Raw genomic sequence first — 22,807 nt, 5'->3', positions numbered from 1 at the left:
ATGTGCTGGTGTACATTCCAAATTTTTACGTTAAATCAAGGAATTCTAAAAAAATCCAAACCTTTAATGGACAAAATAGGAAAGGGAACAATTTATTCTTGGGTTTCCTGCTGGAATTAATTCTGGGTTTTATTTGTCTGATTCTTGGGGGAAGACAGGAAGCCACATGAAGGGGGAACCTGAATGTCAAGTGCACGTCCTTCAGTGAGCACGTGGGTGACACCCACCCTGAGCTCAGGGCTGCTGGGGGGCACGGTGTAGAGAGAAACCCACAACCACCCCAGCACGCCAGCTCTGTGGCTGTGCTGACAGCAGCCCTGCAGGGGAGGGATGACAACCTAACGGGCATCTAGGAGGGAAGTTCTAGCTCCACATCCCCTCCTCAGCCCTCTGTTCGGTGTGAGCTCCCACAGGCAGTGCTAGACTTGGGCTCTACGTGAGGCTTTGCCACTTGGAAGTTCTGGGGCCCTAAGAGTGTCCAGGCCTCAGTTTTCTCAGCTTTGAAATGGAACTGTGAAAGATACTTCGAACAGTGATGAGGATTAAGAGTTAAGGCATGAAATCATGCCTCACACCCGGCACGGATGAGTAAACTGTAGCTAAATTTCTGTCCAAATCTGAAGGCGACAGATGGCCTCTGGTCAAAGCTCGTTTTTTCGGTCTCACCTTGGCTAAGTATTTCCTCGATTTGCTCTCGTTCTGATGCCGGCAGGCGTGCAGGTAGCAGGTGATGGCAGACACGCCCAGGTGCAGCTGCCGCTCCTTCACGAAGATGTTCTCCAGGTAGTCGCCCCACATGGCCCAGGCTTTCACCAGCACATCGTGCATCTGCACAGCTGCAGAGAAGGCTTTGTTTGCCTCCTCGGACCTGTGAGGAGACAGAAAACCAAAACGTGTATGGTTTTCAATTGAAGCGAGCTTCACGTAACCTGAAATTAACCATTATAAAATGAACACTGCGGGGCATTTGGTCCATTCACAATGTTGTGCAACCGCCCCATAAGCAGTCGCTCTGAACCCCTCCCACCTCCAGCCCCTGGGAACCTGCAGTCTGCCTTCTGTCTCTGTGGATTGACCGGTTCTGTACATTTCATATAAATTGAATCATACACCATGTGATCTTTTGAATCTGGCTTCTTTCACCTAGCACAGTGTTTTCGAGGTTTATCCATGTTGAAGCCTGTGTCGGTGCTTCATTCTCTTTAACAAGTGAATAACATTCCATTGCACACATAGAACATAAACATTTTGTTTATCTGTTCATTTGTGTTGTTTCTACATCTTGGTTATTGCAAATAGTCCTGCTACAAACATTCCCGAACAGGTATCTGTTTGTTTCAACACTTCTGGGTGTATACCAGGGAGTGGAAATGCTGGTCACGTGGGAACTCTATGCTTACTTTTTGTGGAACCGTCAAACTGTTTCCACAGCAGTTATACCGCTTCACTATTACACCAGCAATGTACCAGACATAGCAAGGGAACTTCAGACCCAGGTGGCTTTATGATACAGATGCAAACATCCTCGACAAAAATGAGCAACCAAACTCCAGCAGCGGATTAAAAGGATTATCCATCATGACCAAGTGGGATTTATCCCAGCAATAAGGGCGGTTCAACACAGAAAACAAAAAAGTCAATATAAATAAAACCAATCAATGTGATATACCACATTAAAAGAATGAAGGAAAAAAACCACAATCATCTCAGAGGACACAGAAAAAGCCATTTGAAAAAAATCCAACAACATCTCATGATAAAAATACCCAGCAAATTTAGAACAGAAGGGAAGTTCCTCAAGCTTATAAAAGGCATCTACAGAACACCCACAGCTAACATCATTCAAGGCTGAAAGACTGAATGGCTTTCCCCAAGATCAAGAAAAAGGCAAGGATCTCATCTCTTTAATTCAGCACTGTACTTGAGGTTCTAGTCAGGGCAATTGGGAAGAAAAAGAAATAAAAGGCATCCTTATTGGAAGAGAAGATGTCAGTCCATCTCTACCTGCAGTTGACACGATCTTATACACAGAAAAAAAGAATCCCCAAAAAGCTATTAGAGCAAATACACTCAGCAAGGTTGAGAAATCTAAGATCAATATACAAAACTCTGGTATTTCCAAATGTTAGCAATGAGCAATGTGAAAATGAAGAAAATGGCTCCATTCACGTGACAATATTGAGGAATAAATTCAACATAAGTACAAGACTTGTACACTAAAAACTAAAAAACATTGTTGAATTAAACTAAAGAAGACCTAAACTAGTGGAAAGACATCTCGTGTTCACAAACTGGAAAACCTGCTTCAGATGGCAAAATGCTCACAAACTGATCTACAGATTCAATGCAATCTCTGTCGTAATTCCAACTGTTTTGGCAGAAATACATGAAAATAACCTAAAATTAATATGGAAATATAAGACTCTATATAGCAGATCAATGGAATAGAAGGGAGAGTCCAGAAATAAGCCCACAAAAAATGGTCAACGGATTTTTGTTTTTTGGGTTTTGGAAATGGGGGTCTCCACTATATTGTCCAGGTTGGTCTCAAACTCCTGGGCTCAAGTGATCCTCCCACCTCAGCCTCCCAAAGTGCTAGGATTACAGGTGTGAGCCACTGGGCCTGGCCTCAACTGATTTTTGATGAGGGTGTCAAGACCATTCAATGGAGAAAGACTAGACTTTTCAGCAAATGGTGCTGGGACAACCGTATATCCACATGCAGCATAATAAATATAGACCCCTACCTCACACCACATAAAAAAATTATTCAAAATGGATCAGAGACCCAAATGTAAGAGCTAAATCTATAAAACGCTTAGAAGAAAACATAAGAATAAATGCTTCTGATCCTGGATTAGGGTACGGTTTCTTAGAAGATGTGAAAAGTATGAGCAACAAAAGAAAAAAATACATGAATTGGACTTCATCAAAATTAAAAACTTGTACATTAAAGGACACTATCAAAAAAGTGAAAAGACAGCCCACAGAACGTGACAAAATACTTGGAAATCATATATCTGAAAGAGACTTTTATCCAGACCTATAAAGAATTACAAACTAACAATCAAAACCAAGAAAAGAAGCTCAGCATCAACAGTCATTAGGAAAATGCAATTCAAAACCACAATGAAATATATTTTATACTCATTAGGATGGCTATAATCAGATAAATAATAAGAAAATAACAAGTGCTGGTGAGGATATGGAGAAATTAAAACCTTAAACATTGCTGGTGGGAATGTAAAAATGGTACGGCCAACTGTGGAAGATTGACAATGTCTCAAAAAGATAAACAGAGAAGTACAATATGACCCAGATATTCTGTCCCCAGGTATATAACCAAGAGAACTCAAACATGCTCACACAAAGACACATATTCAGTGTTTACACCAGCATTACTCATGTAGCTAAAAAGTAGGAACAACCCACACATCCATCAACTGCTGAATGGATAAACAAAATGTATGGATATCCAATGGAATATTATTCAGCCATGAAAAAGAACAGGTTACTGATACATGACAGCACATGGATGAAGCTTGAAAACATCCTGCTAAGTGAAAGAAGACAGTCACAAAAGGCCACACAGTGTATGCTTCTATTTATATGAATGTTCAGAATAAGCAAATCCATAGAGGCAGAAAGCACATTAGTAGTTGTCAAGAGAAAGGGGGAGGGGAGAAAGGAGAGTGACTACTAACAGATACAGGGTTTACTTGGGGGATGATGGAAATATTCTAAAATTAGCTAGTGGTAATGGTTGTGTAACACTGTAAATATACTAAAACCCACTAAATTGTACACTTTGGAATGGTTGTGTCTGTCATATGAATTTAAAACATTATACAAAAAGATGAAACCTTTTTATGTTGACAAAACTGCTTCCTAATTTAAAAATAAGCTAAACATGCAAGCCCTATAGACTGAAGATGTGAAAAGCAGGCACTGGAGCCTACACAGGGCAACAGGCAGCATCTTGTGAGTCTACCTCATTTGCATGATATTTACAAAATCTCCTCTGACGTTTACTTCTCTAAACCAGGGTTTGGCAACCTTTCCTGCGATGGGCTAGACAGCGAATTTAGGCTCTGCAGACCATACAATTCCTATCACAACTCCTCAACTCTGCAGTAAAGCGAAAGCAGTCACAGGCAACATCAGTGGGGAGGGATGTGTTCCAATACCACTTCACTGACAAAAACAGGGCAGTGGCTGGATGTGGCTGGCCCCCAGGCCATCCTTTACTGACCCCTGGTCTAAAGCAGGAATCATCTCCACAAAACGAACCAGCTCTGTAAATGGCGGACTGAGGAAATGGGGAAATGAATCCATGTTATCAGCAGTTCTGTGATCCAGTAGCTCATTTGAGAAAAGCTTTTAAAATACTACACATCAAATAGGCTTATCAATTTGTCACAAGTTACTCTTTTTGCAGAGGTGCAATACCTAAAAAATCCTACCTAATGACTGTCACCAAATCATACCCATTTCTAGCTTGAGCTTCACATTGGCTTCAGGTTATAAATAACTTTAAATAATCTGATGCATTTTTTCTCTTATCCTTTCAATATAACACACATACTTGTTGATCTGAGCCAAGAACATTCCCTTCAGTGCATAAAATTCGGCTGTCATCTCTTTTGTGAAGTATTTTAAATTTGTAGATTCAATAACTTCAAGGCCCTGTTCAAAAAAAATGAGCAGAAAAAAAGTTCTTGAAATTTCTAAACAATATGAAAACTTCATAAAATACTAATCTAGGCAGTAAGTCCTATGAGTCATTGACCAATGTACTTTAAATTGACAAAAGATTTGCCTACCATGAATATTTATTGATTGACGTTCAGAATTTAAACTGAATTACTAAAGCTAACTTTAAGTATTTAATCCTAAATACTTAGGGGTCTTATTTTCTCCAAAGCTTTATAGGTCTAGTCGGTTTTACTGTTCTTATCAAGATTCCTCTGAAAATAGTCAAAATCTATCTTAGATCCTCATAATTCTGTAGTGTGTAATTTTTTTCTTTCCTTAAACACATTAACTAAGTATATAGTAGGACAGAGACCATAAGAGACTGTAATTCACAGTCAAGTAGCTTCCTTTCCCTTTCGTGTTTTGGAAGGACTATTTCCCCCTTACTGAGGCTGTATTTGTGGAAAGTTCGAGTCCACCTTCCTTATATTCTGAACCAGGAGACCCCACATGGCCTCATTCTCCACCTGGCCTCAATCTCCACCTGGCCTCATTCTTCAAGTGTCCTGTCCGCACCTGCATGCACTCGTTTTTGCCCATGACGCCTGCCAGCTGGAGGTAGCATTTAACTTGCTGTCGAATCTTCTGGAAGCAATCCACGATAGGAACAGTTGGAATAGTATGAATCCGACTTAATATATCCAGTGCTACATTGACCAGTCCTTGTTTCCGGGCGATTTTTCCATACTGGATGATCGCTGAAGCTGATGCATGAACCCCAAGCATAGCGTTATTTGAACTGGGATCATGCTGAGAGCTATTCTCATAGGCAGTTACAATCGCTAGAGGGCAAAGAAAGGAATCATTAGCCCACACTGATCCTCTTTCAAAGCACTTCACAACAAGGCTTAAATAAAAAATGAAACACACACACACATGGCTTATGAAAATGGGCAGCTCTGTGATAAACCCTCGTTACTTTGTATTTTATGCCATAAGCAACTTTTAAAAGGTGCTAATTCTTGAGTGGAGTGTTACCATCTTGGCTAACCAAATCATAAAATGACAAAGGCTGCTCTAAACACGTGGATGCCTGACAGGTTTAGGGGATAAGAGGGGGACCAGGAAAACCAGAAAAGGCCACGCAGAGCCACCTGAGCACAACTCGTCCTGGGATGGGACCTTCAACGCAGAGTGCCATGGCTCAGAGCGTTGATCCCCCTGGCCTGTACGATTCTGCCCCAACTAGAAAAATGTAACAGGTACAGAAACAAAAAACAAAACTTTACTTCTTCTACCACCTTCATCTTTCCCTGCACCATTACCACCCCGACCGGTCATTCCCTACCCCAAAATAGAAAACCTGGGGGAAAAAAAAAACCAAACCAAAACACAGAGACAAAACCAGAATCGTGGGGCGTCTGGAAAATTACATGATGAATGCATGCCGGACCAGGTCGGTTTACCCTGGTAATGATGCTGCCTCCACATGAAGATGCTGCTCCAGTGGGACAAGTCGTCAGACACGATGGGCAGTCGGTTCCTCCAGGTCTTCACCACCGTCTTCATGTCGTGCAGGCTGTTGTTCCTTCCCAGGTTGGTCGGCTGTAAGCCTGCGTTGATTTGTGCAGCTTCCTGGAGTTCGATGATTTGCTGGGCTGCCTGATGGGACCAGCATAAGAGACTCTGCAGTAAATGTCAGTAAAGATCAAACGGGAAAAACACACCAGAGTCCATTGGGGACGTGATTATCGCAAAGATCTTATGATGCAATTACCAAAGGAAGCACTCTCGTTTACACACAGACACCTGAGATCCCACATTTCATTTACTGTTCACCCCAAACACTACTTTCCTTATGGTGTCTCCAATTTTAAAACCTCAGCCTGTGGCTCCTGAGAGACAGGAGACTGGGAGAACGATGGTACAGACACCAAACCTAGCTAATGGGCCGTCCTCAAAACTCCTCTTCCTGCTGTCCATGCCCTTTGCCACCCTCCCTGCCCGGCTCTTTGTCCAGCAATGCCTAAGGTCGGGACAGCCTGGCATCCCTGCTGCAGGCGTGCCTTTTCCCAACGTGCCTGCTAAACCCCACAGCCATACTAAGCACCTGCAAACGTGGTTCTCGTGACCTCTTTGGACCCATAAAATGTAAACACATTTTGAGTCACCGTCCTACGAGCCTGGGAGGTAGACTACCCTTAAATTCCAGATGCGCTGTTGGCACCAAACTTCTGATACCACCTTCTCACCTGGAAGGCCCTGGCCACAATCCTCAGCCTATCCAAACTCTGTCCTTGGCTTCTATGGTGCACACGATATCTCCCTTCCCTCGATCCTCATTATCCTGATTTTCTGTCTGATGAGCATGGCTCTGAATCAGTCTCCCTCCAAATGTAAATTTGTTTCTATGGCTATGCCCGCTGTCTCAGGTTCAATGCTCCTTTGAGGCAGAATCTATTGTTTTAAAATGTTTTTTAATCTCCTAAACATAACACTTAGTTCAATACTCTGTATCTTGGTTGATAGTAATTTTTGAAATTGGCTAGAAGAATCTGTGCTTTCTGTTTATATTTCAAATTTAACTCATTACATTCAGATTTCGGAAAACATTTCCTAACCCTGTCCCTCCAGCTCCCGCCAAAAGCTTGCTGAAAACAGAGCGATGGACTCTGTAACTGAGGGTGGCACAGTGGGCACTGAAAACAATCCCTCAGGCAAAATTCAAAACCAGAATCACTGTGAGGATGTCTTCAATCCCGCAGAAACACCGACATGTTTTTCTCAACGTTTTAACTGTGGCCTTCCTTTCCTGAGGACGAGTATAAGTGGGAGAGGACAAGACAAGCAGAAGGAGTTTCATCTCTGCTGTCCAGCGCAGTCTGCAGACCTAAGCCTGGACACCGGCGCTTGGCTGCGACAGGCCACGGGCCTGTGCTCGCATGGGGGCACCGCACGCACCTGTAGGAGAGGCGTGTGCACGTGGGACACTACGTGGGGCAGCCGCCGCCACTCGCGGATGGCCAGGCTGCTGGCCATCTCCACCAGGCGCTCGATGAAGCTGAGCTGCTGCTCCTCGGGGTGGCAGATGGCCAGGTATCCGCGGTACATGTTCACCTTCCAGGCCATCTCCTTCGGACAGCTCACTTCCACCTGGCAGTGAAAGAACGTGACACAGGACGTGAGGGGCCTTCTTTCCCTCAGTGTAAAGTGTCAAACAGGAAAAAGATCACTTTTTTTGGTCACTAGGTATGCAAGGCAATACACAGAAATTAGGCTATAGAAATGTATTTTCTTTAGAGAAGTCATGCGTTTACACAGTCTTTTCTGGATACTCTCCTTTTCTCAATTCCAGTGAGCGGCCAATCTCTCTAGCTATGAAAGCATACCACAGGCTTCTGGCTTTAAGGTCATCAGTTGTTCCAAAGAAAAGAAACTGATCAATGCTGTTATGACAGATCAGATGAAAAATCACACAGTCTGCTAAGAAGTCAGCCAGCATTATTATTATTATTATTTTTTTGAGACGGAATCTTGCTCTGTTGCCCAGCCTGCAGAGCATTGGTGTGATTGCGGCTCACTGCAACCTCTGCCTCCCAGGTTCAAGCTATTCTGCCTCAGCCTCCTGAGCAGCTGGGATTACAGGCGTGTGCCACCATGCCCAGATAATTTCTTGTGTTTTTAGTAGAGATGGGTTTCACCACGTTGGTCAGGCTGGTCTTGAACTCCTGACCTCAGGTGATCTGCCTGCCTCAGCCTCCCAAAGTGCTGGGATTACAGGCATGAGCCACCGTGCCTGGCCAATCAGCACATTTTAAGCTGTTAAATATATATTAATCTCCAGTATGATAAATATCAGTGTGATTTTTTTTGAGACAGGGTCCCCCTCTGTCGTTCAAGCTAGACTGCAGGGTCATGCTCATAGCACACTACAGCCCCTCCAGGGCTCAAGTGATCCTCCTGCCTCAGTGTCCCAAGCAGCTGGAACTACAGGCATGTACCCCACACCAGGCTAATTTTTGTTTATTTTTTGTAGAAACGGGGGTCTTGCTGTTACCCAGGCTGGTCTCAAACTCCTGGGCTCAAGTGATCTGCCTGCCTTGGCCTCCCAAAGTGTTGGGATCACAGGTGTGAGCCACCACGCCCGGCCACATGGGTGTAATTTTGAATTGCTTCCAATTCATATTGTTATCCTGGGAAATTAAACCGTTCAGGTGTTAATTCAGGTTTACATGAACATGAGGGAACATGTGCAAATTTTACTGTCATTTTAAAGCCACACTTTCTCGCCTACTATAAAATGTCCCCCAGATTTCCTGTACTCCAGCGTCAGTTCCATGGAGCAGCTGATGAGCCTGGGCCAACCGCTCCTCAGCCAGGTGGAGACCATGTGTTCCTTTCTGCCCTAAAAGGCCTTTTTTTTTTTTTTTTGCTCATTACCTTCTGAAGAAAGCACTGGAACGCCTCACATTTTGTTAATCTCATTTAAAAATATTAAAAAAATTTTTTTCATGAAAGTTTTCAAACATCTCTTTGTGATTAGAAAGATGGAAGGACATCTCTATGATGGGAAGTTTACAGGAATTGCTGTAGCAAGATCAATAAACATTCCTCTTTGGAAAACAATAAGTAACAATAAAAGGGACACACATGAGTGCCATGATGGTATCTGTCCCAAGGACTGCATGCAATAATGGTAATAATGACACCACCCCACAATTATATGACACTGTGGCTTGTTTTTGACATCTTACTCTTCCAAAGCACATTCATGGTACCTCTTAGTTCTCGATAACCCACTGAAGAAGAAATTCAGGAAGGCAAACAAAACTACAGCAGCTTCCAACATTACCCTCCACATTGGCACCAATGTCACAGGGTCTGGACTCGAACATTAGTTGAGATAGATTTTTGCCAATTACAACACCTACCCTCAGTTACACTAAGAAAAACGGCATCTCTTCTATTTTCCCTACTGAAAAAAAGCTAACCCACTTACTAAATGAAACCAAGAAACTACCCTAGGAAGCACAGAAACAGACAGAAGTAATTTGCTGAATCCTTTTCAAGACTATTTGAAATTAATTTAGTGCAGATTACCCAGGATGTTTACTCACATATTTGAGTTTTTTTCTAAGCAGTGAGTAATTTACAAGTTTTATAAAATGATCAAGAATCTATGAAAGAAGAAATGCATCTGTGAGACCTTGGGACCATGTGACGCTGCATATATCCAGCTAAGGGAAACTTTGGGAAGGAGAAAGAAGGGAACGTTAAGGTGAGCTACAAATACTTATTCAGTTTTATGTTTTGTCAGAGTAAAGAAGGAATAAGCAATCGTAAATGCATTCTGACAGCAAAATATATACAACTGGTCCTCCATATGTGTGGATTTGACCAACTGTGGATAGAAAATATTTGGGGGAAAAAAAACTGCATCTGTACTAAGCATGTACAGAGCTTTTTCTTGTCATTCCCTAAAAACTACAGTGTAACGAAACAACTGTGTAAGTAGCAATTACACTGTATTAGGTACCGTAAATAACCTAGACAGGATTTAAAGAACCCAGGCGGCTGTGCAGAGATTACATGCAAATACTACACCGTTTTATATCAGGGACTTGAGTGTCCGTGGATTTTGGTATCGCTGGGGGGTCCTGGATACTGAGGGAAGAATGTATTTTTACTGATATAAATGACTGGTTATTTCTCTAAGGAACACAAACTCCCTGCATCCAATGAGTCATTTCCCAGGTCCCAAACCAGAAGTCAACACCTGGCCTCGATTCCATCTTCTAGTTCATAGTTTGTGACTATTTCTAATCTTCAATTTCTCATTTTGTAAAAGTGTCATTACTCAAATTCAGGAAAGGTGTTAGACAATCAAAAGGAACCTTTCCTTCCCAAAAGCTATCTTTCCACTGCCAAAATGCTTGTTCTAAGGGAAATCTCCCAAGAGACACCTGCAGCTTCAGGAAAAGGGACCCAGGCAGCGGCAGGGATGCCCCCGGGGCGTCTCACCTGCACCAGCGCCTCCTTCATGGCAGTCCAGTTGGACACCCGCCAGGCGCACTCCAGGACGAGGTAGGGGTTGATGTGGCCTTTGGACTGGCCGTACTCCGTCAGGGCTTCCCACTGGTTCAATTCCTTGGAGCATCTATAAGACCACAGATCCCAGAGCAAAAGCTCAATCACCAGCGCACTCATGAATTCACAAAGGCAGGGACAGGGTTTTAAGGAGCAAATTTCCATTCTACAGAAGAACAACACAGTAAGAGTGGACTTCTGTGGGACATGGAGGTGTGCTCCATTGTGGGGAGAGCCCCCTGCCCACCCTGGACACCACAAATCACCTGCTATTCAGCAGACAGCCCAGAGCACTGGAGCCAGGGGAGATGCAGGGACAGTTTACTGCTTCTCCAGTCGACTTGTTTAATTACTCAAGGCTTTAAATGCTGGTTTTGGGTTTCTGTTTGTTCTTTATGTGGCCATAAAGTAGCAAAGCTTTCTTTAAAAAACACTCATTACAAGAAAAGGTCAGAGATTTTTCCCTGGTTCCCTTAACTGATTCATGCACACGTCAAGCACTGTGTTTGGCTTACCGAATCCAGTGGTCTTCCCAGAGCTGGTATTCAGGGAAAATAGCAGGGGAGGCGTTACTCCTCTCATGTTCTTTTTTGGCTTTATCCATTGCCTTTTCATAGGATTCTTGTGCCTAAAAAAAGTTAATGCTTTTAAATCACTGTTTAACTAGAAACACACCTTTTCTTTCTTTTTAAATTTAAAACTTAGAACTAAGTTTTTTGAGATGAGGTTTTGCTATGTTGCCAAAGCTGGACTCAAACTCTTAATTCCTAGGCTCAAGGGACCCTCCTGCCTCAGACTCCCTGAGTAGCTGGGCTACAGGTGCCTGCCTGCACCTAGCTAAGAAACACAGCCTTTTCACTGCCATGGCCCAGTTGTCTAGAGCAGGCTGAATCACAGACCTGGGAGCACATGGAGCTCTTCTCCAGGAGCACTAAATGCCCGCAGCTCTCTGTTCAGAGACAGAAGACAGTGGGATTCCCTGAACAGAATGGAAGGAGGAGAGGCTGTCCAGACGTGGGATTACTTTCTCCATCCTTTAGTAATCGGAGCAGGAGCTGCAAGGCCACATCTGCTTCTGGAGCTTCCGCGGCACAGCACCCTACACAGTGCTAGGAATTGCACCCTGAAATGGTGGCCTGAGCCACACTGAAGGGCAGACACAGGGAGTAAAACATAAGCAAAACCAAAACCTATCACTTCCAACAGGACCAATGACGGGAGGGAAAAAGCATCCACGCTGGCATCTAATGCAAAGGACTTATCAGGACTGTGCTTTAGCTCATGTCATATACGTAGGTATCTCTTAAATGCAGATTTCAGTCATAGGGCCTTTACGTGCGGTGCGGGACTGAAATGCTTTAAAACGTATTTAAATGTGAACTATGGGCCAGGCGCAGTGGCTCATACCTGTAATCCTAGCACTTTGGGAGGCCGAGGTGGGCGGATCTTAGGTCAGGAGTTCGAGACCAGCACGGCCAACATGGCGAAACCCCGTCTCTACTAAAAATACAAAAATTAGCTGGGCATGGTGGTGGGCGCCTGTAATCCCAGCTACTTGGGAGGCTGAGGCAGGAGAATCGCTTGAACCTGGGAGGTGGAGGTTGCAGTGAGCCGAGACTGTGCCACTGCACTCCAGCCTGGGCGACAGAGCAAGACTCCATCTCAAAAAAAGAGAACGTGAACTCTGACTTGAGGACATTTTATTAAAGAACCGTTATAAATGACCTCTCATTACGCACCCAAGCCCGTCAGTGGTCTGAGGTTTACCTGCTCAAAGAACCCGTGCTGCTCGTAAGCAATCGCAGTCGCTGTCTCCGAGTACTTGCACCGCTTCTGCCACAGACCAGCCCACATATCTTCCTCTTGTAACAGGGAGTAAAGCTCCGCAAGGGAATCCAGTATCTCCTGAAAACACAAAGTAAGGTTCCTGAGTGCTTGAGACAGAGACTTTTTTTTCCCCCCTAAAAATACAGTTTCACTGTGCTGTCATTTGAAATCATTTGGAAGGAATATTTATTTAAAGTGTGAAGTCACTGGCAGGGAAGAGGTAATTAACAAACTGAGGCGCACCCTCACCTGCTGTGGCGGGGTGATGCTCTCCTGCTCATAAAACTCCGTTGTTTGCTTCGGCTTAATCTGAAGACTCAGACCCTTTTCAAAAGCCTGGTGCTCCAGCATCAGCGTGGACCGGAACCAGAGGTTGTGTGTCTTCCCCAGGTACTTCAGGACGCAGGGTCGGATGGGGATTGGCGGCACGCACTGGGACATGGCTTCCACAAAGCAGTTCAGCGCGCTGGGCTGGCAGTCCCGCTGCACCTGGTGACTGCCGCTGCACAGAAATGGACTTATCTCGCCCGCGAGTGCCTGAAACCAAAGCACATGTCATTTAGGCCTTCATTCAAAAATCGGCAAGTCTTGCTGTCTCTCTCAATGCAAGAATACCTTTCCTAATTTGCTCGAGTGACAGCCAGCGGTTCCCTCATTCTCTGAAACTTGTTCGAGACTGTGTTCTTTTATCAATACTTACCAGAAGCTAAAACTACAATTTTCCAAAACAGGATTTTAAAGATACACTCACATGCTGCTGTCTGTCAGAGAGGATCTTCCACAATCTGGGGAAAAGCTGGACCCACGTCTTCTCTGCCAGCGTCGTGGAAATGTGGCACAGCTGAACGAAAGCGCTGAGCAGCGCTCCAGTCTATGAACAGAAAGACAACAGGCTGAGATGGCCACGGGCTGGGGGTGCCTCGCACAACCACGCTCAGAAGACACCCATGATCTGTCTCATACATTATCGATGCTCCTCCACTTTCAAAGTTTCAAAGATCTGAGAAAATGCCACGTTGGAGTAAAAGCCCACAGATCCTGAGTGGTGGGAAGCCATGGTGCACTTAGCAGCCAAGCCCAGGCATCCCGAGAGGCTCAGCAATGGCGCCTGCATTTGTCCTTAGTTTTTAAGGGGGTTTCCTAACACTACTGATCCCACCATATCCAAGAAGGACAAAAACACTGACAAGACTGAAAGAGTAACTTAGAAGGACACAGATGTCACCGAGGCCCAGGCCACTGAAAATAGGAAAGTGAAAACACACGTATATGACATAAACTATTTGCCAACAGGTATTATTCTTAAGAACAAATCAAGAACTGAAAGTTCAGTCTCTGCAATCTGCAGTGGACAAGAGGCAGGAGAAAATGACCGAGACGGACTGAAACAGAATAGAAGAGAATGGAACGGACTGGAATGGAACGCCTGGACAACTAGAGCCCGAAGTCGAAACTGAGGGCCCGGAGGGCACAGCAAATCCACAGTTGTGTTTATCTCATCCCAGCCCTCTTGTTTTTGAAGATCTGATCTGAATTAGCTGCCAACATTTCTTATTAACAGCCAGGTTTCTAGGTCTGCCTGAGGCTGCTCTAGCCCACAGGAGACACCCTACATGGCATCAGGCAGTGGCGCAACAGGGCTGGGGCACATGCTGACAGCCACACTGTCCCTGCTGCCCTGGCACGGTGGCAGAGTGCCAGGGACATGATTATGCTTTCATTTGTCCTGCAGCAAACCCAAGGGGGAAACCATGGGCACATTCACGTTTCTACTAAAAACAGACACCAAGGATACAAATCTTTCAAGGAAAATGGGTGAAAACATTTAGGTAAAGAACGCTCCTAAGTATCTGTCATCAGGCTGCCCTGTGAGGACTGTGATGAAGTAAGCACAGTTCCCCTCACATGGCCACACACTTCACCCTGACCAGCCCATCAGGGGCTCTCAGCTCCACGTCAGTTTAGCAGAGACCAAGAGCTGGGGAGAATCGAAGAGCCCAGCGAGGTCACTGACCTGCTGATAAAGCTGCTCAACTCCAACCGTGGGGGTTTGGATCAGAATCCCAAAAGACACAATACTATACACCCTAACCCCGAGTGTCAAAATCCTCTAAGATCAAAATCCCTGAAAAATCATCATCACAGCACAGCTGCATCAGGTTAGAAACTATTACATGTTACTGTCTGCATGGTTTAAGGAGATGCCTATGGGTGCCATGTTTACAGCATCAACTTGACTGGACTAAGGAATACCTGGAAACCTACCTAGTAAAGTATTATTTGGGGTATCTCTGTGTATGCTTTAAAGAATTTAAAAATTTTTTTTTCCAGCATTATATTTTCGGGATTTGAGAGGTTAGAAATTTTGATCTTTAGGGATTTCAACATCCGGGATTATGATGTTCAGGGTTTTGTGTCTCAGGATTACAGTCCGCTCCTGCTCCCCAAGTCCATGGCTTGTTCTGATGTACACACTGTCCCAAAGAGGTGCAGGGGTGAGGACCCCGTGGTGGCCCCACAGTGTCAAAAGAGCCCAGCGAGGGGTTGCTGCCTCCACAGAATTCCCATAGGGAACAATGGCCAGACCTGGGAAATGAGGTGAAAGAGAAAGAGCCTGTGTGCCTGGGGTGAGGACTGCCCTCTCCACATTTAGAATCCAAGAGTCTAAGAAGAGCTGGTGGCACCTGACCACTTCACAGGGTAGAGGAGCTCCAGGAAGGAGAACATCAGGGTGGAAACAACAAACACAATGATTTGTAACCCCATCTTGCTCCATGAAAAATCTCAACTCCCATAAATACACAGAAGATGAAATAACACGACACCACCCTCTCCAACCCCACCAGCCCTAGCTGCTTTACCCCGGCACCCATCTCGCCTCCTGAGGGATTAGCACTTCTTTCTGTTCATTATTTCCCCTCACTAGAACGTACACCCTACTGAGGACCAGCTACCACTGTGTTTCCAGTGTCCAGAACATCACCTGACACAGAGCAGGCTCTCAGTAAAAAGATGCTGAAATGATGAAATGAGATCAAATGTAAAAGGTGAACGAGGAAAATGGGACACAAAAGAACCCAAGGAGAAGGGAAGAATTAAATCACACCCAAGTACCCTGAGAACCACACCCTGCTAAGAGGCGGGCACAGGTCTGCCAGAGCGGCCCAAGGACAGGCAGCAAGTGGGCGGCACACCAGGCTCAGGGGTGATGGTGTGCCCACCTGTGCTGGGCACTGAGTTCGAGGGTCTCCTCTGTGACACGCATCTGGGAACAGTATGGCTGACGTCTGCAGCTCCAGCCTGAGCAATCCTCTTATAAAGGGTGACACAGATGGGCCCTGAGACTCAGGCTATGAAGCCTCAGATCAAGAGAAGACCATGGGGACATCCGTGGGCAAGATTCTCTGTGAGATCTGCCGAGATTTCAGCCACGTCTGGTCTAGCCCAGCCGCCATCCAGAGAGCAGCCACGGCCCCACAGAGGACGTGGAGGTGTACAGCTGTGACCAACTGAGCCAAGACAAAAATCTTATTGAGTAAAACCAAATATCCTGACCCCTCTTACAACATACTGCTAGAACTTCCTCTCCTGATGGCACTCACACCAGGAGCTGAGGCTAAAACTGAGGCGCAGGCACCTGATGACGTGGTGATGTGTCATGGTGACCATCAGCCAAAGGAGGCCTTGGGCTTCAGGACATGGACTTATAGCCCTTTTTTCTGGTGGTGGCGGCAGTAGGGACATGGGTCTATTAAGATGCCTGTAATCCCAGCACTTTGGGAGGCCGAGGCAGACAGATCACCTGAGGTCAGGAGTTCAAGATCAGCCTGGCCAACATGGTGAAACCCTGCCTCTACTAAAAATACAAAAATTGGCCAGGTGTGGTGGTGTGTGCCTGTAATCCCAGCTACTCAGGAGGCTGAGGCAGGAGAATCGCTAGAACCTGGGAGATGGAGGTTGCTGTGAGCCGAGATTGCACCACTATACTCCAGCCTGAGCAACAGAGTGAGACCCTGTCTCACACAAACACAAACAAACAAACAAACAAACAAAGTGCCTGGCCCATGACATGAGAGCTATCACTCACATGTATCAGGCTGCTCTGCTTCCCGCTCCATCCCACAGAAAAGTATTTTATCCTTATCCAAGATGACAATGGTGTCACTTGGGTATAAGTTCAAAGACTGATCCAGTGCACAAGTTCAACATAGGTCACCAAAAGATTTTAACGTAAAAATCACTTGTGAAAAGTAGTTCGTGCTTTTTTCCCACCTAGCTCCTGATATGAACAGAATAATCAGAATCATCACCCAGCTCCTGAAAGAACAGAAAAATACCTCCTCATCAAAAGCAACCTGGTACATGGAGCTTCAACCAGTCTTTCAAGGTCATGACATAAAAACAGACTTATAATTTATCTGAGAGTTTGCAGAAGCCAGAGAGTTTCTACCTGGCTAGATTCAAACACAGATGCACCTGGAGGCCCCCAGTTCCACAAAGTGGGCTTGATTTAGCAAATTAACTCATTTATCATTTTCTCCTCTTTTAGTGCACTTGAAAAATAATCCAACATTATTATGTTTCCTCACACATTTTTTGTACACAGTTTTACCGTTTCTTTCAAGAGATGGTGGTGGAGAAATTAACTTTTTTCCTATTTTCTCCTATAAGACACTGTGACACTCCAAATCTCTGCTTCACGCCTATAATCCCAGCACTTTGGGAGGTCAAGGTGGGTGGATCACTTAGTCCAGGAATCCAAGACCAGTCTGAGCAACATATCAAGACCCTGTATCTACTAAAAAATTAACAAATTAGCTGGGCGTGGCAGCCTATGTCTGTGGTCCCAGCTACCTGGGAGGCTGAGGTGGGAGGATCGCTTGGCCCAGGAGACTGAGGCCGCAGTGAGGTGTGACTGCGCCACTAGACTGCAGGCTGGGTGACAAAGCAACATCCCATCTCAAAAAGAAAAAGAAAAGAAACAGAAAAAGTTACACTGCTGTGGAATGATCCTGATTTAGGCTTTGAACTGTCCATGGGAGGAAAGCAACGAATCCTTTCCAAGCTGCGTACAGACCTTCACCTCTCGGAGAGTGTCCAGAAACTTGTCGTGCCTGTTGGTTAGCATGTGCAGCTGGTTTCCAATGTCCTTTTCTGAAAGTTCTTTGGTTTTGGGCGTGCTGGTCTGATCCCCAGGAGCTAGTTCGATGTCTATCTCTACATCCTAAGAAACAAAGCAGCAAGCAAAACCAAAAGGTCAAAGGCTTCAAGAAAACCCAACAAACACACCTCCTGTAGGCTTCTTGTTACAATTTTGGTAAAATTCGTGTTCGTTTCCTGGAAGTGTGTAAGTATTTAAATAATCTTCAATCCTAAAATAAACAAAACCTGGATTAACTGGACCAGATCGCTCTCTTTTTAAAAATGACTATAAAGAAGCCACCAGTGTGCTTTCACATTTGGGTTTTTTGTCAAAAGCACAATTTAAAAGAATAAACTTTAAACGTAAAAATAATAAAGATTAATGGAATCATAGTCTATCATTACTCAAAATGTAATACAGTCGCCCAGCTGCCTGGCTTGCTCCGACTGAGAATCCCTTCAGGGCCACGGCGGAGCATGTTGCTGGTGCAATGTTTTCTATGACCATTCCCAAAGAGGAATACACCTTATTTCTGTCTGAAAGTTTGGAGAAGTCAGTCAACAATCAAACTACTCCTTGAAGTCAGGTATCGACAATTTGGTGTGTGCCCTTGAAAATGAAGAACTTCAGACTTGGCAATTTATTTCACACAGGAAGATTACAGAAAGAAAAGACCAAATGACCAGGTAATCTAGTGTTTTAGCAACAGTAAAAAAAGGAAAAAAATTTTAATTCGAAATTATTAATGAGTAGACATCCTGCACATGGAAGAGGGGACGCACCACCCCTTTTACAGCAAAGAAGGTGCCGTGCCCGCCTGCAGCACGGGGTGACTGTCTCCTAAGACGCAACGCTCCACACAGGCTGAGCCTCCAAAAACCAACGACCTTAAGGAGATACAGCCTACAAAAATCCCTGCCAGGAACAGCGGCAGCCACTACTTCATGGAGGACAGAAAGCCACCAAGCCTAAGGCATCAGCCTTCGTACAAGTTATCGGAGGAGCAAAGGCTCCCTGCTGCCCGTCCCGGGACTAGGCAGAGACATGGGTTCTGAGCAGGCTGCTGGAGGAACCAACTAGAGCCCCAGCCCCTGTGTGGCAGGCAGCATTCCCCCAGGCAGCGCTTTCTGTAATGAACACGGGCTTTTCTCACCAGGAGAGAAAAATCACGGCACAGGGAAATGTTCTGTTCTCAGCAGTACTAGCTCATGGTAACGTGATTCATCTCAAAACCGAATGGGAGTGCAAGATGCTTCTCAATTCTAACTAAAAAAAAAAAAATCTAGCTGAACTTAGGTACCACATTCAGAGCTTTCAGGTAGACAGGTTTTTATACCTTGTTCATGCCCAAAACAAATCTAAAGCTGATACAAAAACTTCTTCCGCAGGACCAAGGATTCTGCCCGTGGGGCGCGGGGCCTCACCTCCACTCCTCTGGCATTCTGCCCGTGGGGCGTGGGGCCTCACCTCCTCTCTGGGATTCTGCCCGTGGGGCGCGGGGTCTCACCTCCTCTCTGGGATTCTGCCCGTGGGGTGTGGGGCCTCACCTCCTCTCTGGGATTCTGCCCGTGGGGTGTGGGGCCTCACCTCCTCTCTGGGATTCTGCCTGTGGGGTGCAGGGCCTCACCTCCTCTTTGGACTCGCTGTTCTCCCGCTCCCGGGGCTCCTGCTTGACATGTGTGACCATGGCGAAGGCGGCACGGTCGTGGCTATCGGCCAGGTTGATGACGTTGGTGATGGACGGGAGCATGGCTCCTTGGCAGCTGGTGCCAATGGGGGTGCTCTTCTCACACACGGCCAGAAGCAGCTGCAAGGGGTGCGGAAAGGAGACAGACCCAAGGCATGCGCGTGGCATTCAGGGCATCTGGACTTCTCTCCCAGATGCCCTCACTCAGGCACCTCTGACTCTGCAGGTCCAAGTATGAGCTCAGCACCCTTTCCCACCTGTCCCCGACCAGACAGGCTTCCTCTCCTCCAACCCCTCCAAGGCATCGTCCACATACAGAAGACCTCTGGTTCACTCATAGCACACATCAGGTCCTGCCACTCTTAACTCCTGAACACCTAGGCGGTTCCTGCTCCCACCTGGGTGGAACCTCCCACCTCACCCCCAGACTCGTCCTCCTGAACCCATCTCTTTCCACACAGTGGCCCTTTACCCCGGGCCCACCCACCCATAGCTTCCCGCAGCCTCAGGCGACAGTGTAGGCTTCCCCGTGTGAGTCGCGAGTCCCTCCGTGATGTACTGAAGCCCCTGCCTGCCTCTGCAGTTGGGCCACTCGCCACCACACCGTTCTTCCCCACAGGCCGTGCACAAGCTGCCTGGCCACGACACTCTTGCCATCTTGGGCGAATATTTCCTGAGCACCCACTGGGTGCCATGGAGGCCCTGCAGACTCATCTGTTGACTGCACAGAGATAGTGTCCCCTGCCTCAAGGAGCTGAAGTGTCAGAGGGAAGGACACAGCCAGGCATGTGCTCACTGTGGTAACGTGGCCAGGAAACAGGGTGGACTGACAGAATTAAAGGGAGCTACACATTAGCCTGAGTGGCAAGAGTGAGGCAAGATCAAGAATATGGAAGGCCAGCACACTGGAGACTGATGCTGGAGGGAGAGGGATGAGATGGGGATGCAGAGAGAGGCAGGGGGCCAGTCACCTGGCAGAGAGAGGCTATGGGGACCATAGCCTGGAGGCTGGATTTTATGCCACGCACAATGGAAAGAGTATTGTTAGCTGCTTTATTAAGAATAATTTTGTAACGACAGAGAAAACTTATCAGTAAGAGGGGAGGTGGTTGAACACTACGGAAATGGTTCCATCGTCCTAATGAGAGATGGCGGTGGCCAGTGGGCCCTGAACTGTCACCCGCAGTGAGGGAGCAGATACTCAGGGGCAAAGGAAGGAGGGAGTCGAGGACTCTTGGCTTGTGCCCTTCCCCTGACCGATTCACATGGACCTGCCACAGCCAATATGTCGTCTGTCTTTGTCTTTTTAGCACCTGACCCAGTGCCTGGCAACTAACCAGCAGTCGAAAGGTCTCCTGAACGAGTGATGGAAGAGCAGGGAACTCTGCCCAGGTGTGGCCATAGGCAAAATTCCAAACGCACGCTGCACACGCGCCAAGAGAACGCCCATCCGGCACGAACGGGAAACATGCTAGCAGGCTCTCCTGAGACCCAGCACCACAACTCACTCCCTTCTTCTCATCAAAGAGAACTAATCCACCTTCTGTCCCAGCTATCTCAGGAGACATAGTACGTGGTGACCTGGTTTCATTCACTCCAGGTAAATGGACGAGAACTACCTGCACAGCACTGGTAACCTGCCACAGCAAACTCAAGCTGATGAGTGAGCCACAGGCTGAAACTCTAGCAAGCTAGAAGCTTACCACAATCCTGCTGGAAACTCAAAGAACATCTGACTTGCCTTCCATGAAAAGTCAATCCTACTCTAGGTCTGGACCTCGCTTTCATAACACTGAGCATGTTAAACACGCTTGTGTTGCCAGCACCAGACTCCTCACACTAAGGAACCAAAACCGACAGCGTGGTCAGGCCCTGGCCCGGCTGCTCCATCTTTCTGCTTAAGGAATGATGGGGGCCAGGCATGGTGCCTCATGCCTGTAATCACAGCATTTTGGGAGGCTGAGGCAGTCAGATCACTTGAGCTTGGGAGTTTGTGACCAGCCCGGGCACCATGGTGAAACCCCATCTCTACTAAAAATACAAAAATCAGCCGGGTGTGGTTACATGGGCCTATAATCCCAGCTACCGGGGAGGCTGGGGCACAAGAATTGCTTAAACCTGGAAGGCGGAGGTTGCAGTGAGCTGAGATCATACCACTTCACTCCAACCTGGGTAACAGAGCAGGACTCTGTCTCAAAAAAAAAAAAAAAAAAAAAAAAACAATGGGAGTTGACAAGTCCACAGTTTTATTTTTATTTTCTAGGGCACACAGACAGAATTCAAACTTTTTTATATTTGAAGAAAAAATGAATCTTCACCTACAAAAATATACTGTTCAACTTTCTGACACAGGATTTTAAATCAGCCCAAAAACGCTTTAGATGAACGCTTGCCCTGAAGTCTTTATTTTCTTCCTGGAGATCAGAAGCAGGTTTGTGCTGGAGATTTCCAATTCATCTCAGTGTGTGTGAACACCTCCTGGCTTTGGAGCCCCAACTCAGAAAACCCACAGCCGCCCCCGGCCACAGATGTGAGCCGAGTCTTCCTACCTCAATGCACTGCTTGATCCAGAAGTGGTTCCCCATGGCTTCCCAGTTCTGCGAACAGGTCACATAGAGCAGGCGCTCGTAGACACGACGTTTCATGGAGTTGTCAAAAACCTCGAAAAACTTTGCCCTGATGAGTGGCTGGGCACAGCGCAGCCCAGAGAGAAAGGCAGGCTCAAGTTTCGCCGTCAGCTCGCTGCCAGAGAGGGTCTCATCCCTGTAACACCAAATCAGAGACAGGCAAGACGATGGACTCCCCAAGTCGTATGCAAACAAGCAGAAACAGGTGGACGTGGATGTGAACTTGCTGAAATGCCACTATGAAAACCAAGAGTATGTTATAAATCGTGGCAGGCTCATGCAGCATTACAACACAAGGTCCTTTAATGACACCAAAGTAGGTCACACAATTTAGCATTTAAATGAATATTTTAAACTTAGGTATGAGTAAAAGATTAAAATCATGGCTGCATGGCTGGCTGGCCAGGGAGCACGTTAAGGACCAATATATGTAGTACTTGATTAATTGCTGTAATTACCTGTAGACATAGTTAACAAGATCTAAAAACTGGGCATTTAATTCAAGGTCTTCCGGAAAGCGTTTTTCTATGTAAGTCATCATCTTCACAAGCAAAATGGACTTCTCCCGGAGTGTAGGTGTCTGCATGAAATTTGAGAAAAGACGCAGTTAAAAGTATTTCAACCATCTGCTCTAGTATTTTTTAAGCTCCTACAATTTTATCAAGCACAATAAGACAAGGTCATTCCTAAACAGTAAGGCAAAGATGGCTTTATCTTTGGATGCTTGAAATCAAGACATGC

General features: G+C 46.0%; 1 protein-coding gene across 23 annotated transcripts in view; it reads right to left on the bottom strand.

Moving 5' to 3' along the window:
* The window catches only part of TRRAP (transformation/transcription domain associated protein), a 171,456-nt gene that overhangs the window by 58,432 nt on the left and 90,217 nt on the right, over positions 1 to 22,807 (bottom strand). For 19 of the 23 annotated variants that reach the window (XR_010158594.1, XR_010158595.1, XR_010158596.1 and 16 more), the window contains 14 exons: positions 22,525 to 22,646; positions 21,989 to 22,202; positions 19,380 to 19,559; positions 17,687 to 17,833; positions 13,361 to 13,480; positions 12,859 to 13,146; positions 12,550 to 12,687; positions 11,298 to 11,410; positions 10,717 to 10,852; positions 7,657 to 7,848; positions 6,129 to 6,357; positions 5,272 to 5,537; positions 4,586 to 4,686; positions 667 to 868 (listed from right to left, as the gene is read on the bottom strand). Coding sequence is in view for 17 of the 23 variants with exons in the window: in XM_009453677.4 (XP_009451952.1) it covers positions 667 to 868; positions 4,586 to 4,686; positions 5,272 to 5,537; positions 6,129 to 6,357; positions 7,657 to 7,848; positions 10,717 to 10,852; positions 11,298 to 11,410; positions 12,550 to 12,687; positions 12,859 to 13,146; positions 13,361 to 13,480; positions 17,687 to 17,833; positions 19,380 to 19,559; positions 21,989 to 22,202; positions 22,525 to 22,646 (2,448 nt within the window). In the remaining 6 variants the exon portion in view is untranslated. The remainder of the gene's footprint in view (positions 1 to 666; positions 869 to 4,585; positions 4,687 to 5,271; positions 5,538 to 6,128; positions 6,358 to 7,656; positions 7,849 to 10,716; positions 10,853 to 11,297; positions 11,411 to 12,549; positions 12,688 to 12,858; positions 13,147 to 13,360; positions 13,481 to 17,686; positions 17,834 to 19,379; positions 19,560 to 21,988; positions 22,203 to 22,524; positions 22,647 to 22,807) is intronic. The other 4 variants (XM_009453681.4, XM_024357929.3, XM_009453688.4 and 1 more) reach the window with 1 other exon arrangement.

Source organism: Pan troglodytes, chromosome 6 (genome assembly GCF_028858775.2).
Source record: "Pan troglodytes isolate AG18354 chromosome 6, NHGRI_mPanTro3-v2.0_pri, whole genome shotgun sequence".
NCBI classification, from domain to species: Eukaryota; Metazoa; Chordata; class Mammalia; order Primates; family Hominidae; genus Pan; species Pan troglodytes.
The sequence above is the reverse complement of the archived record's forward strand: the minus strand, read 5'-3'. Positions and strand labels throughout refer to the sequence as shown.